Source organism: Pieris rapae, chromosome 6 (genome assembly GCF_905147795.1).
Source record: "Pieris rapae chromosome 6, ilPieRapa1.1, whole genome shotgun sequence".
NCBI classification, from domain to species: Eukaryota; Metazoa; Arthropoda; class Insecta; order Lepidoptera; family Pieridae; genus Pieris; species Pieris rapae.
Genome location: NC_059514.1, coordinates 1,413,756 through 1,431,454, shown reverse-complemented (window position 1 = coordinate 1,431,454; position 17,699 = coordinate 1,413,756). Strand labels below are relative to the sequence as shown.

The 17,699-nt window shown below is 33.8% G+C and overlaps 1 protein-coding gene across 9 annotated transcripts in view; it reads left to right on the top strand.

The window, feature by feature from the left end:
- Positions 1–17,699, top strand: part of LOC110997378 (AF4/FMR2 family member 1) — a 178,278-nt gene that overhangs the window by 116,327 nt on the left and 44,252 nt on the right. For all 9 annotated transcript variants that reach the window (XM_022265568.2, XM_022265542.2, XM_022265533.2 and 6 more), the window contains exon 4: positions 1,473–1,605. In XM_022265568.2, the coding sequence (XP_022121260.2) occupies positions 1,473–1,605 (133 nt within the window). The remainder of the gene's footprint in view (positions 1–1,472; positions 1,606–17,699) is intronic.

Sequence of the window (17,699 nt, the reverse complement as noted above, 5' to 3'; positions counted from 1 at the left end):
ACAGTGTACCAGGTTCATATTGAGCTAATTCTGGGCGTACTCTTAGCACGTTGTAGCCCACAGAACCGAGAATACATGAGGTTGGATACATGAGTGGATAAAAAGGGTACAAAGGTACACACTTACCAGTAGTTATAATTGAGTTATGAAATTGGACATTTAACATCTTCTGACACCTCTGGAATGAAGCAGTTTGGTAAGCGTTGTCAACAGCATTCCAAGTCCAACAAGCGACATTCATCAAAATACGTCCGTTACTACAATCACAATCAAACGCACCATACAATGATTGTATGGTTGATGTTCCAACTCCCAGCTTCCTTCATAAACAAGTCATCTGTTTTGTTTTTCTATAGTAATAGTGGCGCGAGAGCCTTTTATGGCATCTGTGGTCATATTTCTTAGTTGGCAGGTGTTCATCTGTTTTCCAAACATAGTCGATTTTTTGAGTCTAATACTGTATGATCTCAATGTTTTCCTTACTGTACGAGATATTGTTTTAACTTTAAATCCGAAATTTTGGGTATCATTTAATGTCGCTAGGTTATAGGCTAATATATCGAGAGCTAGGTTATTAATTCATTAATGTAACCATCTTGTATGATACCTGGGTAGGCGACGTATGAGATCGTCGGCTGACCTTGTCGCACACATCTGGTTTGACTCATGCCATACGTATGAATAAACATTATGTTTAAATTTAAATTGCCCTTATTATTGAGAAGAGCTGTTAAGTTTATGCGTAAGTGTTTATATTGGTGTTTGTAAACAGCTTTAGTGTCTTGCACTGACGTCGACATTGGCAATATTTTTTAAAGTCTTTTATTATGTTTTAAATATTATTAATGTAGTGTATTTAAAATTTTAAATAGCTTTATTTGTTAAAGTAAGTTGTTTTATACGTTTTGTATAATACCGAAAAGGGGAGAATTGGCCTAGTGGCTTATGTGTGCTACGCTCATCATAGTGGTCGTAGGTTCGATTCCAGGGTAATAGGATGCACCAATTGATTTTTTTCTATGTGCCCTTTGACATTGTTCGAACGATGAAGGAGAACATCATGAAGACACCAGCTTGTCTTAGCCTTAAAAGTCGCATGCTATGCACTCTTGAGCCTCCTGGCTGATCACCTACTTGCCTATTAGATTGACTAAAAAAATTGTAGCACCACTGATTTTTTTGTAATACAGAAAATCATTGCTTTTAAAATGAGAGTAAGACAAAAATAACTAGCACCTATTATTGTCAGAATATTTTTATTTGAGCGTAGTGCTTATATCTGCGCATAAAATGGGCTCGATCGAGAATATCTGCCATTCGAGTCGTGGTCAATAATCAGCTACATCACCGCGAGTAGTCTAAGCTTCGTACTTTTGAAATTTAGGGCCTACGTCACCCAAGGCCTATCTCTCTCATATTACTTAAATATAAGATTTTTTTGACCATTTCTTATAGGAAAATGTTTTTTGCAGGTGACGGGTAACCGGGATCGTGTGAGCCAGCAAGTTCAGATCAAGCTGGGCGACTACCATCTCGCACAGACCTTACTCGACGACCCCAGCAAATCTATTGGAATCTGTGCTGAACCCGCCAGCCCTGCTCCATGTAAGTACTAGAATTTAATTTAAATGTTTATATTAAATTAGCCGTATTTAGTTTTGCCGTATTTTTTTTGTTTCTCATTAAAACTATAAGATAATTTATTTTAGGATTTAGGCCAAAACGATTATATTTAAAAAAAAGGTAATGATAGTATGTTATTTTATTTGAAATTTATTTGAACTGTGGAAGGGACATTTGAATAATAATGATACAACATTTTGTTTGAAATTAATCGTAATACTTCACACGGTTAATTGAGATGGAAAATCAATTTCATAATTCGGTAATTACCCTTTACCAAATGTGAATTTATTTTAACACGTAATCTAAATTAAGTTTGAATACGAAATGTAATAACTATGTGCAAAAGTATTTATATATAATCCAAAAACATAGATGTGTATGACTCTGACTGACCGATTTTCGTGAAATTTTGTATGCATATCGGTTAGGTCTGCGAATTGAACATCCACCTATAACCAACCACCAATTTTAAAAGGGCCGGCAACGCGCTCGCGAGTCCTCTAGCATTAAGTGTCCATGGATGGTTGTATTACTTAACAATATGTGAGCCTCCTGTCAGTTTGCCCTGTAAAAAAATGTTGAATTTCAAGATTTTTTTTTATTAATTCAATTTATTTAAACCTTTTCAATGTACATTTAAATTATACATGTAAATTACATTATATGTACTCTAAAAAAATAAAGTGATGTATGTGTTCAGCCTTGCCTCTAAGCCAATTTTATTTAATTTGTTTTTACCAAAGGATATGATTGTGAATATTTTTTCTCATAATTAAGACGAAACTCAGTAAAATGTACAGTATTTTTGCGTCAAACTCTAAAGCAGATAGAGTGAACGACTCGATGAATTTCAATGTTGCATTCAATTTGTGTTTGTTCCTTTGTTGAGAGAATATTTTTATTTCTTTCTCAAAAGCCGAGAATATAATCTTGTTGACTTGACTGAACAGATTAACATTTTGGAGATGATTATGGCCTATTTTACTAAAAAATAATGTACAATCGCAATATTTGAACGCTGAGGTCTTAAGGGTGTAATGGACTGAGGAGGTCTCTGAATAGTAGAGGGTTTTGAGAGACATCCATCGTGCGCATGCGCATTGTCACCTCGTTTAAAAAAAATATATTATCGCGATATTTGTGAAACCCGTGCTATCGTTATTGAGTTTATTCGCTTCGCGTTTATCAGTATAATAATGTTTCATTATCTTGTTAATTGCGATGGCGTTTTTATTGCTACATATGATGCCAGCTAGGTGGATTGATCATGAGGATTTTTACCCTTTCATTAAACATTTAGCAATGAAATGCTGCTGCTACTATAATTATAATCCCTTAATTGTCTATTAACTTAACTTTATTATTTTAATGGATTCCCGATTCGAGTCCCGGCCGTTTCTTGGGTCTCAGAAGTTCGAAGTTTTGATACAAGGGTCCTTATTCCATCCTATGGGTATTCTGTTTGATCATCTGTCGAAAAGGGATCGCCGAAAGGGTTCAAAGATGCCCGTTCGCGCGGAAATCTGATTTAATTCCTCGCCAACTTTGCTAGGGTTTTTCGAAGGAAATTTGTGTACGACCTTGTTTCGATATTTTGGGTTTTTCACTTCACCTAATTAATCAAAGGCTTGTGTTTTTGTCGAATTTGTGAGGTAGCAATGATAATTAAAATTGCACAATCAGCCATATTAACATAGGCATGCAAATGTCATATTAATAATCATTATATCATAAGAAGAACAGGTTTTTTTATATGTTGTCAAAACCTATAATCTAGAAACACTCCCACGTCTCGCATATTTGCACATTAAAAAGAAAATTTTATTTAGATGATAGTGGGCGTAATGCTAATATGCAATCACCCCCCCAGTTATCAAATAGTTCAATAATAAAGAACCCGTAATCAGAAATATAATTATCTTTCAATTAATTATGTGACAATGAAGATAGTACGGTCGCACTTTCGAATTTCTACAAGGCTAATTTTAAAACAGCGGCGACCGTGTGGGTTTGTAAACATTGACAATCAGCCAAAATACACTCCACGATCAATTGCATACAACTGACATGCTTTTGACAATATTCACTGAATTTTAAAGAGGTCTTTTCGGATTTATTGTTTATCTTTTTAAATATATTCTATTGAAAATATTTATCAATTCATTAATTATTAAATATTTGAGCAAAGATACATTGTCTATAATAATTATTCATACCGTAGGGAATTCATCTAAATGAGGTAATTTAACTGGAAATTACTGTCGATATGCTGTTAATGAATTTCCAGAACAATTTCAATTTGTGTTTGCCCAAAATTTATTCTATATATATTTTTTGTGAACCATTTAATGTATTCCAAGTATGTTTCTCACAATACCAAAGACACGTATAGATTTCAGGTGAACCCGAATACAAAAGAGATTTACGATGCGGTGAAAAAAGTTTTTATATCTTTTGAGATTATACGCGGCGGTGTAATTTCGGGAAGGTATTACCATAACAAAGGCTGAGTTATTTGATACGCGGTCGCACCAAGAGCCTCTTCAGAAGGCTTGTCTTTGCGATACCACGGGGCGCCGGCGCCTAGCAACTGCTTAATTTAATAGAATTTGCAAGTAGTGACGATTAATTTTATTACAATTCATCTTGCTACAGTTCTTACACAGATCCTTAATTAATTAACAAAGCCTTAGATTTACATATCCTGGCATAAGTGGTTTCATTTGACTTGTGATTCGGTAGGAGAATCTATATGGCCTTAGTATAGCACCCTGAAAACACCACTTAAGCTTATAAGTGTTTAATGTTTTCTATTACCTACTATAAAACATTTATACGAAGTAAACCAGTAGGTCATACAGAATATTATATTATGCCAGGCAAATTCGACATAATATTCCTCGTAGCTATAACTCGCTCTTTCAATATTTCCACACCCGAGGGTAACGGAAAGTAATGTGTAATGTTTGCAAAGAAGGCGTCCCGCGAGCTATTTTTTTACGTGACGATTTATTGGAGCACAGTATGTTAAAAACAGTTTGTAGGACACAAACGGCGATTATTTCATACTTTGAGCTTTGGAGATGTGTAAGTTCAATTTCTATAATATACATACGTTAACGAATGTATCGTTTAAGCTAGACCTTTGATTTTTGGTTGGGTTGAATTTCTTTCCAGTGGCTCTATAACTCCATAATATGACATTCATTACGACTATGGAGTAAGAGGGATCTCATGAACGACAATATTAAAAAAAATATTTTCTAGATAATTGTGTTCCATACAATCCGGAATCGAATTTAACTTGCTTAATGCTGTATACGCAGAATTGAAAATCTGACAAAGACATGAACAGCTCGGCAATACAAATTGCACCGATTATTGCGTTTATTCAGAATTGCAACTGTAATGAGCTGAGGGCTGTAGTCGTAATAAATGATTCATACCCGCGTCACACGCACACCCTTCACCCATTGTTGCCGAGTGTCGTGACACTGTCACGTCATATTGTTACACTGCGTGACGCTAATCGTTTAGCTGGACGATATTTTCGGATGGATGATAGCTGGTGTTTATGACTTAATGTATCTGGTCGGTCAACTTTTGAATTTATTATGAATATCATAATCATCAGTTGTGTGAACTATAAAAGAGCTAAATTTTTCATATAATTCTAAACTTATGTGAATACCTCCTAATGCCTAGATAATTTGACATTAATTCACCTCTCAGGTGACTTTTATCACTGGACCGAGTTGAAAGTTATGTAATAATATCATGGAACATATCCCCAGAGCTGATAATATCTCAGGATAACGACCGCCTTAAGAATAGAGTCGTAAACCTTGCCACCCCTATAAAAACCCGGCAAGTGGGGACGGAATTTGCAGGTCAGACATATATTTGAACTAGCTCATGAGCCCTAACCTTTGCTCTTATCCGGGTTATCCTAAATACTAATCGTAATTACAACCAGGCGTAGGATGTTCTATAGAAAGAAACTTTTCTATCGAGCGAAATTAAAATCTGAAGAATTTTATCTATTACTATTTATAAATAGTTTGTTATAGTTTAGGATTATGGTTGATAATTTGTTTGCCTCAGGAAGTTTATCATTTTTAGGAAGTGACGTAAATATCCAAATGACGTATTCAGTAACACACAGATGATGAAAATCGGAGTATGCACCGATTGTCTAAGGATTAATAAACTTCCGCAGGTTCATTTACCTTTTCTTAAGTTGAGTAATGTGTCGGCTCTCGTCGCTAATGTTGTTTTCTTGTTGACTTATAAAATGTTTCGTTTGGACTTTAGTTTCCAAATGATTTGGTTGCGTTTATCTGGACTATAAGATTATAAGACTATAAGATATATAATACTATTTTTAACCCATAAATCTTTTTTACTAGAGGTAAGTTTACAAATTTTAAATTGAATATTATATTACTGTGATGAGATAAAATTGTAATTCAAGCTGAACACATTTTTTCGGACATGTAAGATAAGATAAATAATGGTATTTTGTAGTATTTTGAACTGTTGTTTTAAATGAACATTTTTTGGTACATTCAAGTTCATATATTCATACGTATTCTAAACGGAAGATGGCTTTTCTCGGCAGGGAGACAGCTAATGCACTTTGTCGTATGTATTATAAAGAATTTATATTTATTCCATTTTGATGTAATAATGTTGTATATAATGACGGTTTCATATAAAATTATTATATGTTCCTAGTGCTTTTTAGCAATGTTTCCGTTAAATATTACTTTCCACTTTCGGAATAACTGGCCATCGGTATTGCTGTGTCGTGTGCAATAAATTTGCGTTCGCCTTATCATAGATGTGACCCAATTCGCACCGATCCCCTAACTACAGACCAACTAATATGTAGAGCGTTGAGTGGATTTCTCTGTTATGCATACGTTTACGTCAATTAATGATTGGACGTGTTCTCTCTGTAAATCTCTGATGTTTTTTTTTATTGAAAAATGATTGCCAACGCTTGGCACACTGTTAAAAAGTGTAAGAGAGTTTTGGTAAATAAAAATGTTGTTTATTTATACATTAAACTAAGATTGAGACCAATCCCCTGAAGTCTATTAAACTCTCTTAACTACACTTTCGTCTCTTTCTGTCAAATTGTGTTAACGATGCGATAGAAGGAGACTGTTGGTTCTTAAAACAAAACGATACAATAGGATTTATTTTATATGATTAGGGGAGGAAAGAGAAGTGTCAATCCATTGGCAAAGATTAACAACTTTCTGTGATCCTTCTAACAACTTTCCTGGCTTTGTGCCAGTATTTTTTATTTATTTTGGTTATACGTTATATGAGAACACCGTTTTTAAATCCATAAAACAATGTATTAATAAGTAAGTAAACAATACTCTGAAGGTTCGTTAACATTGAAAAGAACGAAATCTGAAACTTCTCGGCCTCAGTTCAATAAATAATCAGTGGTCAATTCTCGTAACAAAGAAGTTTATTAAAAAGCATTGTTTTGTTTTGAGTACAATAAAACACGTTGAGCGTGAATGACCCAATTTCCTTAGCCCAGATACTGGCACAGAGTAATGGTGTGCACGGGTACGGTTGCCAATAAATAGTTGCGAAAATTTTGCGCGAACTCTCTGTGCTAGCGCCTTATCTGTATCGCTTACTCATAGGTAGTATCCAAATATTTGAACGTATTATGTAAGTTCTTTTGTTTGGTTCATGGAAAATTTTATTTTAATGCAACAATGAAGATGTTTGGAAGAGTCTTCAGTTTCTTTATATTTCAATAAAATTACGTATTACGGATTTTATAACTTGATTTTAAGCGATATATTGGTAAGCACATAGACAACTAAACATGTATTAATTTATTAAATAAATGCGCCCTAAAATTCAATTGTGATATTAAAACTACCGCTGTAAGAGGACTTTTACAGAGGGAAAACGAGTAGAAAGCTCACCTGATGTTAAATGTTACCGCCGCCCATGGACACTTAATGCCAGAGGCCTCGCGAGTGGGTTGTCGGCATAAAGATTTGTTGACTTAAAATCTAATTAGGTGATTAGGTGTGCCTGACACACGCCGACGACTTTTTCGGTCTGGGGCACGGTTTCCTCACGATGTTTTCCTTCCATTCGAGCGAATGTTATGTGCATATAGACAGTACATCGGTTCAATGATCGAACCTACGACCTCAAGAATGAGAGTCGAACGCTAAAGCCATTATGTTTAACGTTAGTACGACCTTCAACGGAGTGAAGGCTTCCATATTCTTAAGCTTGTTTCTCATACTCGCCATTATTTCAGGATCCTTCTCATAATTACAAATATACTAAACGAATATCTACGTTTTTAATACAGATAAACCTTCGAATATTGGATATAAATATTCCTGCTACCAGGTGTAGTAGATATATTAACAACATCAGTTAAGCCGATCCAACGATTGGCTACATGTACGTGCGAGCCGTTTAATTCCGTTACAGTTAAATTGAGCCAGTAACAACCCGGATGTGAATAGGCCTTTGTTTACGAAAAACAATTACTAAAGGGTAAATTCATACGTTCAATTTCTATGTTAATTTATTCAGCAGTTTAAGATAAGTACCAAAATCCGATTAGCATTTGATGTGTCTGTACTCGGAGTCAGTCATTAAGGTTTACTTAATTAATTTACTTCTGTAATGTAGTATCTGTTTCATGATTTTTTTCAATCACGGCACTTGACATAAGTCGTTGACTTTTTGGGTTGAAGACAATCCGGTTTACTTATTATGTTTTTCGTTCACGGTTCGAGTAAATGATACATGCGCACCTAGACAGAAAGTCCATTGGTGCATAGCCAGGACTCGAACCTACGAGCTTAGATATGAGAATCGCACATTGGAGGCTAGGCTAACACTGCTCCTTCCTAATTTTTTAAATATATAATAGGGGGGCAAATGAGCCTGCAGGACGCCCAAAAGGGGTATTGCAGCCCATAGACACCCATTTTTATTGGGTGCGTTGCCGGCCTTTTAGGGAGGAAAACGCTCGAATTATGGATAGTTCAGAGATATTTAAAGTTAACCAATAATGGTGTGGCTAAGTATTAATGTTTAGATATATTTGTTAATCTAACTATCTGAGTACTTAATAAATAAGATAAATATTATCTGAAATATAAATATGTATATAAGTGAGAACACGAGAGAAGGTCAACATTGGATAGAATCTAAAATTATACTTGAAATAATTTGTGTTTTTTATTAATAACAATATGAAAATAGGTCAAGTTAAAATCTTCGTGTTGTAATTATTCTTACCTAAATAACGGGTGTCAATGTATCTTGTTATTGAACCCCGTTTTGGTTTCAAATCTTGTTAGTGATGAAAACTAATGTCAGTTGAATTTGTCTATATTTTGTGTTTATTAGAACAGAGATTACATATTATTTTCATTCATAGAAATGATGAGACTTTATTTTGCGTAGCCTAATAGTAATGTCGCAGGCTTTTATATGCATTATTTTTGTACAGATCAACAAAAGAGCTATTTATAAAATCGTCCCGCTATTTTAAGAAAACATTTGCTCGTGGTTATTTTAAACGCGAATCGTTGTGTAACATACAAGTGTAGGCTATTGTATACATTTTATTAAATGGTTTTATTTTGCCCGTTTGCCCCCGGTTCTATAAAAAAAAAAAAAATATTAATTGTTTGATCTGGAACGGATTGATATTGGAACGCACCTTAATGATTATTTTTTCAATTTAGATATCATTGTAAATCCATGATGGCCGCTGCTAGAAAATGGCGGATCACATATGTTATCGCTACTTCCTCAATATGGTATCAAATGAACGGGTTTAATTAGCAGAATAAAGTCGATGAAAATCAATATGGCCGTTAACATAATGGCAGGTTTATAATATAACCTGCGTAAATACGTAAATAGCATTATATAGTGGTTGACTGATATTGATGTTATATTTATTGATTGTACTTAGAAAAACAATGAAAATGAACCATAAACAAGTGAGTAATAAGTATTCGGACTACTTACTCATAAAATAATATTTATACAGTTGTTTGTAATGTATTGCATACACAGATTTAAAATATATATTTTGAAATATTTTAAATAACGAATGTTTTGTTGAAATCAAGCGATGTTCATTTTTTTAATTATGCACATATACGTATTTGTTTAGTGAGTGAGTGAGTGATCAAGACCTGGAGTATAAAATACAGAAAAAGTCTAGTAATGCATCCTAATAAGCTTGCCACGCAACTATGGTTAGTTGTTCGGTCTGGTATGGTTACCGAAAAATAGGCTTAAATGGCGACAAATCCTAAGTCTTGATCGACACGGTTCACAGAGTGAAGCAGTCTCGATGGAGATTTAGCTCTGAACGCCTAACAGCTCTCAAAACATCTGCTCATAGTCTAGCTGACTGATTGCAAGATAAAGACTTATATAAAAAAAAGTTTTACTTAATTTAATTAGAATAAGCCGGCTACGCATTCGCAAGCCCTCTGGCATTCAGTGTCAACAAACAGGTCAAGCTCATGCCCGTATTTCTGTATTATATTAAAAAAATCGAAATTCGTTACGTCTTAAAAGTAGATTGACCTTAATTTTAGTTATACAAACGATTGAGTTATCTCTGTAAATTCTATAGTCTATGGTCAAAATAAGCTCAAGCACAGTTCTCGGAGCTAATTCCGCTAACGACTGGCCACTGCCACAGTCATTACGCGAATACGCTCGCAAATGAAGTGATTTAATGTTACTGCGATGACAGATTATTGAACCTTCATATAAGAAGCAAGGCCGGGTTTAACTGTTTTTTTATTTAGCATTTTCGAAATTCCTTTCATAGTAAAATTCGAAAATATTGTGCCTACAGGGATTGGTGTCTACTAGACTTTCTTCTAGAAGAATATGGACAGGTGACGTAATAGATCAACTGAATAGATTTTGCTCAAGACAAAAAGAAATAGAGTACCTATGGAGGATGCTTTTACCTTATAGAATACTAGAAGACTTACTCTACTAACTACTACTAACACAAGTTAACAACAAGTAGTATGTAACAATTAATAAATAATAATAGATCCTACCACTCCTAAAAAAATATTGTATAAAATGCCTCACAACTCGTCAGTGAGAAATTTTGAAAAAAGAACGCAATATATTCCCGATCGCACCCCATACTGAACTATCGCCATAAAAGCAAAGAGACTATTGTTCACTAAATATAGTTGCAGACTGCGTTGAACAAATCACTCGATTCCACTCTCGTCTCGCGTCCGCTGCGCTGGAAATTGACTTGTCATTTGATTGCCTCGCAGATTGAACGATGCATGCTTTTTGTTAGACGATAATGTCTTTTGCACTGTTTATGTCGTTATTCTAAGAGCAATCTGTCAACCGCTGTCCAGAGTACTGTCGAGAGCCTTTTAAAGCGTTCAGGTCTTTGTTGCTTTAACGAACGACAATTGTTGGAGTCCTTCGTAAAGGGAGCGTTAGACATACACAGTACAATACGAATTTGCAGGTTTTAAAGGCAACAGTTAATTAGAGTATAATCTAAAGCGATCACAATTATAGGTAATCACTGAAATCTATCTTAACATAAACACAATTTAAATTTAAACTAGATGTATTTATATACAACTAGAAGTTGTTTCGTCTTACCTTTGCAACGTAATACAATCATTTAGCGAAATCCTAATGAAGGTATGATAAAACGAAACCACTAAAAAACTGACCACGTTTCAAAACTGAAACTGAAAAATTATCTCAGCTCATACGGAATATCAGTTTCAACATAATATAATTAAAACAGAAAGCGATTAAAACGCCGAAAAATTTTCCTCATTTGGACGTGTAGGCAAAGTGAAGTGCAATAAGGCGAGGGGAGGAAGGCGGCGGTTTGGGGGGGCGGGGAGGGGGATAGAACAAAAGTGAAGTTCTGAAGCGTTTCAGTGGCTAGTTGTTTTATTCGCTCTTATATTGCGCTCACCGGGACTCGTGGGGATTAATTTTAAGAATATAGACACGTTATAAGCGGGAGAGATGGCGTTTTTATATAATTTTTATACATTGAAGTGAAACTTCTTAGGCGCATGAGAATTAAATTTTTACGGAAAGTCACGAAGATGTGCAGCGTTTTTGTCGAAGAGAAGGGAGACAGCGATTGAGAGAGAGTGAGAAAGGGAGATCGAGAACAAATACACGCTATTGGTTGATGTATTCGTTTAGTAGTTACATATTAGAATTTTAGATAGAAAATATGTCTATAACGTGCAGTGTGAATGCAGATTTTTTATTTATTTGATTATAGTGTGAATATATATATACAAATATATGGAGTGATCATCTATTGGGGTTACCTTAATAATAATTAATTTACAAATAAGTTTTACTTCTGACATGTGTACTTTGTACGCACGCACTTTTTTATATTGAGGAGACAGTAGGAGGATCCCCTGATATTAAGTGCCCATGGACAGACAGATAGCTTGCAAGCGTTGAATTTTAAGAACTTATACCTACACTCGCAAGTCGCAGGACCCTGAGTCGAATTGGTTCAGAACTACTTTAGTGGCATTTAATTTCCGTTCATTTGGATTCAATGCAACAAGTTAAATGTTACGTTCAATGTCAATTCGAGTATGTGTTACTTTGTTAAAAACACGTAAGCTTACGTATGCACTCGTTCACCCGACTCGAGGTCGTGTGTGTCTGTGCACTGAATGCCAAGTGCAATCGTCCTTTGTTACGTTATTATATAACGTTTTAGCATTGTCAGTGTACAAACACGACGAATACTATTTCACTACACGTTGCCTTGCGAATTTTTAGATTTTTTTTTCAAAATTCAGATTTTTTTTATTTCCTTTTGTGTTTTTTTACTTTTTGTTATATCGTGTATGTTATGTTTGCTTATCACATTAAATATTTTATATTATCAGTGTACCGAGCGTCGGCAATCTTATATAAACACACAAATAGGTGTTAAGTATGTTTCTATTTTTGTGTGTTAGTATGGAGGCTGTGTTATTCCAGCTTCAGCTATTTATATGGATTACGAGCGTAAATTAAAAACGATATTGTTAAAATCGCTAACGCCTTACTCGTAGCAGTGATTCGTTCAGCTCTTATTATTTGTATTTGGGAAGGTTTCCGATTTTCACTCTTAGACATTTATGAGCTAGTTGTAAACTTGTAACTTTTGAACGTTTACTCACAGCAATTTATGTTTTAATAGGTTTTATACTTTCTTTTATGAAGGGTTGCGTTCAATTAACATGCTGTTAAAAAAAATAAAACAGAACCTTTTTAGGTCTGGATCTCAGATTTCTGTTTCTGTGTCATCATCATTAGTTAATCTAATGAGCAAATAGATAATCTGCCTTCTGTACCTAACCCTCGACTTTTGGGTTTAAGGCAAGCCGATTTCCTCACAATGTTTTATTTAACCGTGCAAGCGAATGTATAATGCGCACATAGAAAGTCTATTAGTGCACAGCCGGGGATCGAACCTACGACCTCAGTCGCATGCTGAAGCCACTAGGCCAACACTGCTCGGCATGCTGTGATTCTGTAATACATATATTAATTAGTATTAAGGTGGCGTACAACATATGTTTTCTAACATCGTAAACGTTTTAATTCATCATCATATATTATATTCCCGGAAGAAATAAATTGAATAATTGCTTGCTCAAACTGCATTGAAAATGTTTTTAAATAATTGTTTGTATAACTAATAATTTATTTTAAATCAGTTGTATCGTGTAATTTATGTTAATTTCGATGGCTGTTAATGAGTCAAATCTCATTGTATAAAGTAGTATTAAATTTTAATTAACGAAAGCACGTTTAATTGGTAATACAATCCACATGTTGATTAAACAAGTAGATTAACTAGTTGTCATGGAAGTTGGAAAAAAGTATATTTACTTCGAGATTTGTATATTCGATTGTTGATTTTTAAATCGACGTGACCTCTTACTGAAGAAAATATTCTTGTGTCTTTTCAATTCATTTTAAAGACTCAAGAATGGCTCGGTAAGAACCCAAAATCGGAATCTAATGATTGACGAATGGTGCCGCAACAGGGCGCGTGAATGGCCAAGGCCGCCAATGGTGGAATAATCTTTTTGTCAAGCTATTTTTTACTTAATGCTAAATGCTTTTAATATTATAATCGCGTCGGCAGGCACGTGTTGTACCTGGCAATAACAATTATCGTAAACTACGAGCAAGGTTGAAGTGCAGATGAGGTAAACAATGTCGTATGATATTTGTTTACGCGTGTTTATATGCAAGGCATTTTTATTTTTTATTATATGTATTTGTTGTTAGTGTTCGGTTCTTAACGATTACTGAATTTAGAGAAAAACAGTTATTTAGTTAGCAATACAATAACTTGCATACCAATTAGTTTTTCCAAGTGATTCTTGCAGCAGGAGTCCAAAGACATAGACGCAGACATAACATTTATGATATGTATAACAACAAAACACACACAGGAATACACACACAAAATAGCAAAAATCAAAAGAAAAAAAAAATAAGAAAGAAAACTATTTTTTTATTATGAATAAGATTAAAAAAACAGACACACACAGCTCAAAGCTTGTTATAATTTTATTTATTCTAAACAATCACATTGAAAGTTACCACTTTGAGGAACTTTTGCTCGTACCTTCTTAGTACTTTGATCAAGCCACTTTAAGCAAAAGTTTGACTTTGTTTTTGAACAGTTCACAGTGTGTCTACATATTTCGTTAGAAATTCCGGCAAGAAACTTGTGAGCTTTATGGCTATGTTAGTGTCCATATGTGGTGGTATCATTTAACACCACGTGAATCTCCTGTTTATCCTGTGTAATATACTTAAAAAGGTACTAAAGGTTACCTCTTAGCTTAGCTACTCCCTCCACCTTTCAAGTCGTTTATTGGTTAACCGATCCTCAGTTCATTTAATAAGGATTCAATAAGTTTAGATACAAATTAGAAAAGCTATCCTCTGCCAAAATTGACCAATGAATTAGTGTTCATGAACTAAAATCTGTCGTTAACTTATTAAGCTAGTGTCTAAGCTGCTCGGTGTTAAGTAATTTCGTATATATTTCGACACAAAGCTTTGAATTATTTTACACACTTAGTTTTACGTATGATTCCGGAGCATATTCAAAACAATGAAAACAAATTTACCACGAAAACGCTTACCCATAAAATAGATTGTTTTTATATTTTCGTTCATAAAGTAATTTATTGCGCATAATCATAAAATGATTCATAGTTAAAGAAACGTTGGGAGAATAAAACGCGGGATTATTTTAATAACTTAGCGGCTCAGCTGTGATTCGCACGAATTTAATATTTATGGACAAACAAGGCTGGGAAATACTTGGTCACAGGTATGTATACAGAAGTCACAGGTATTACCTGTTATTTCTGTTATTATTTCTGACATTATCACAGGTAATCACACATGTGATTTGATGGAACGCTTGATTATAAAGTGTTTTAGTTAATATTTTAGTGCTTATTTAAGTTTATAAACATACTTAATTTAGTTTAGGTACTTAAAATAATTTCTACCAGTCTTAGAAGTTCAGGACCCCACTGCCTGCATGTGTGATGGGAGTTTATATCACTTCTGAAAATTATTGACTCATCACTAATTACTATCAGAATGACTGAAATATATTCATATAAATTTATATTGAATTATTTTTTAGAGCCCTTTTTGAATGTTACACAACAAGTACTTGTTAAATCTAGTATCCTCTCGCCCTTCACTAGAATGGGATTTGTACGCTACTTTTGAACGGTTTCTTCCAAGAAGGCCCTAAAAAATTACTGTCATGTAAATTTTGTTATCACAAATAATTATACACAAAATTGCTTTAACGTGGTCGATATAATTTAATTTCTAATTTATATAATGATAACAGACACGCTGAAGGACAGATATTTAATATGGAAATTAAGTTTCAGTAATGCAACAATAAGAAAAGTTAATTTATTATACAGTAAATTATACAGGGTAATATTTCTGTATTTAATTTAATTTGAAGACTGGATAATTATATATTCTGTCCCGACGTCCGATAATAAAACTCAGCTGCAGTTCAATTCCTCTGACCAGTCTCCATTTTCACTTACTACTAGTTCCCAAAGTATTGTTTTGCCGGGAATCGAATTTCTGTACGCCTTATGTTTAATCGGTAAATACATTTATAAACTTTAATTTACAATTCTGTCATTACAAAATTATACATACTTTTCTACCCGTAGAACAATATTTTAATTCAAGCAAACAATAGTTGTGGTAATTCAAACAGCTCTTGCGCGCGTTTAGAATAATTCAGCATCATCTACATATTGTTTATAAGTAAAAATGTTATAAAAAAACCAGTAAATGCCTTATTGTTGGCTTAAATATTGTTTGTGGCTTACTACTCGAATATTCTTTAAATATTTTTCATTAAAAAAATGTTGATTTTTTGATTCGCCGAAACCCGAATCTGAGCGGAACATAATATATTTAAAATGTATAAAGCATATACCAAATGTAGGTATGTTTATCTTATTGATTTGATTAAGGCTTTAAATCATTTAATGATTAGTTAAAACAAAACTAAATATATTTTCTTATGTAGCTTTATTGTAGTATCAATTAGCACGCACAATGAAACGTGTACAGGAAATTCATTAAAACTACTTTTAACGAATTAAGCGGAAGGCGCCGCTCGTAATGATTCTGTCAACTGGCATGCTTTATTGAATTTAAATAATTGGGTACTAAATAAACACTACGTTTCTTCACTTACAAATCTTGTGTACGAAAATATATTAGCTTTGCGTATACGCGTCATTCTCAAGCTTTCCTTGCTCATTAGTTGAACGCGAAATGCCGCTGTTGTATAACTAATGGAGAGATAAATGTGTCAATCTGTTATATACATATACCAGCTATTACTCGCACTTCTGTGCACTATAATACTTACATATTTTCATATAAATCTTCATATTCAAAGACTATGCAGTGTTGGTCTAGTGGCTTTAGCGTGCGACTTTCATCCCTAAGGTTGAGATTATTGAATCGTAGGTTCGATCCCCGGCTATGCCATCAATGGCTTTTCTTTATGTGCACAATTTAACATCACTCGTACGGTGAAGGATATCGTATTCCTCACCGGTTTGCCGTAGACCCAAAAAATTCGACAACGTATGTCAGGCACAGAAGGCTGTGTACTGGCTTATTAGATTGACCAATGAACATGAAAATGGGGGCAATTTCAATTTTTTTTATGTTTTATTTGAAAGATTTACTGATTTTGTTTCGTTAAAAAATATCCAAGCAATTTCGTCCTAAACCTATCATGTAAGTTTATTAATTATTTAATTGTTTAATATTAATGTATTTAATATTGGGGCATAAAAAATTCAGAAAGGCAATGGTGCGTGGTTCAAAAAGGTTGGTTATCACTGGTCTAGAGACTTAATTATTGACGCTGTTCTAACGACCCATCGACAAATAATTGCTTAGTGTTCGTGAATAATTCGGTGTGAAATCATCGAAGTACATTAGTCGTGTGGGTTACAGCTATAAATCCCAACTAGCAATGTCGATACGCAAAACGCAAAGTTATTTATGTGTTTGCTGTTGTTCCATTGTATTCTAAGTTGGCGTGTAACAGCCTTTTCGTATCATCGTGGCGAAAATATACTTATACTTGTAGTATGACTTGGCTAGGGGTAATTCTGTGAATGTTTTTATATTGGTATATATTTTTTCTGCCCTATTAGATCGTTAAAAATTAATTAATTTTCTTTTAACTTAGAGTAATATTTAAAAAAAGAGTGTGTGTACTTATGTATAGATACGCGTTAGAAGTTATATACTTCTTTGGCGTATGGAAAAAATAACTAAAATGCAGTAGTGATTAACGATAAATATTAAAATTAATCAAAAAGATGTTATTTAAAAAAGAAATTTATTAGTTAATACTATGACCGTCGTTTATGAAATTGATTTAAAAACACCAAAATAATATTTAT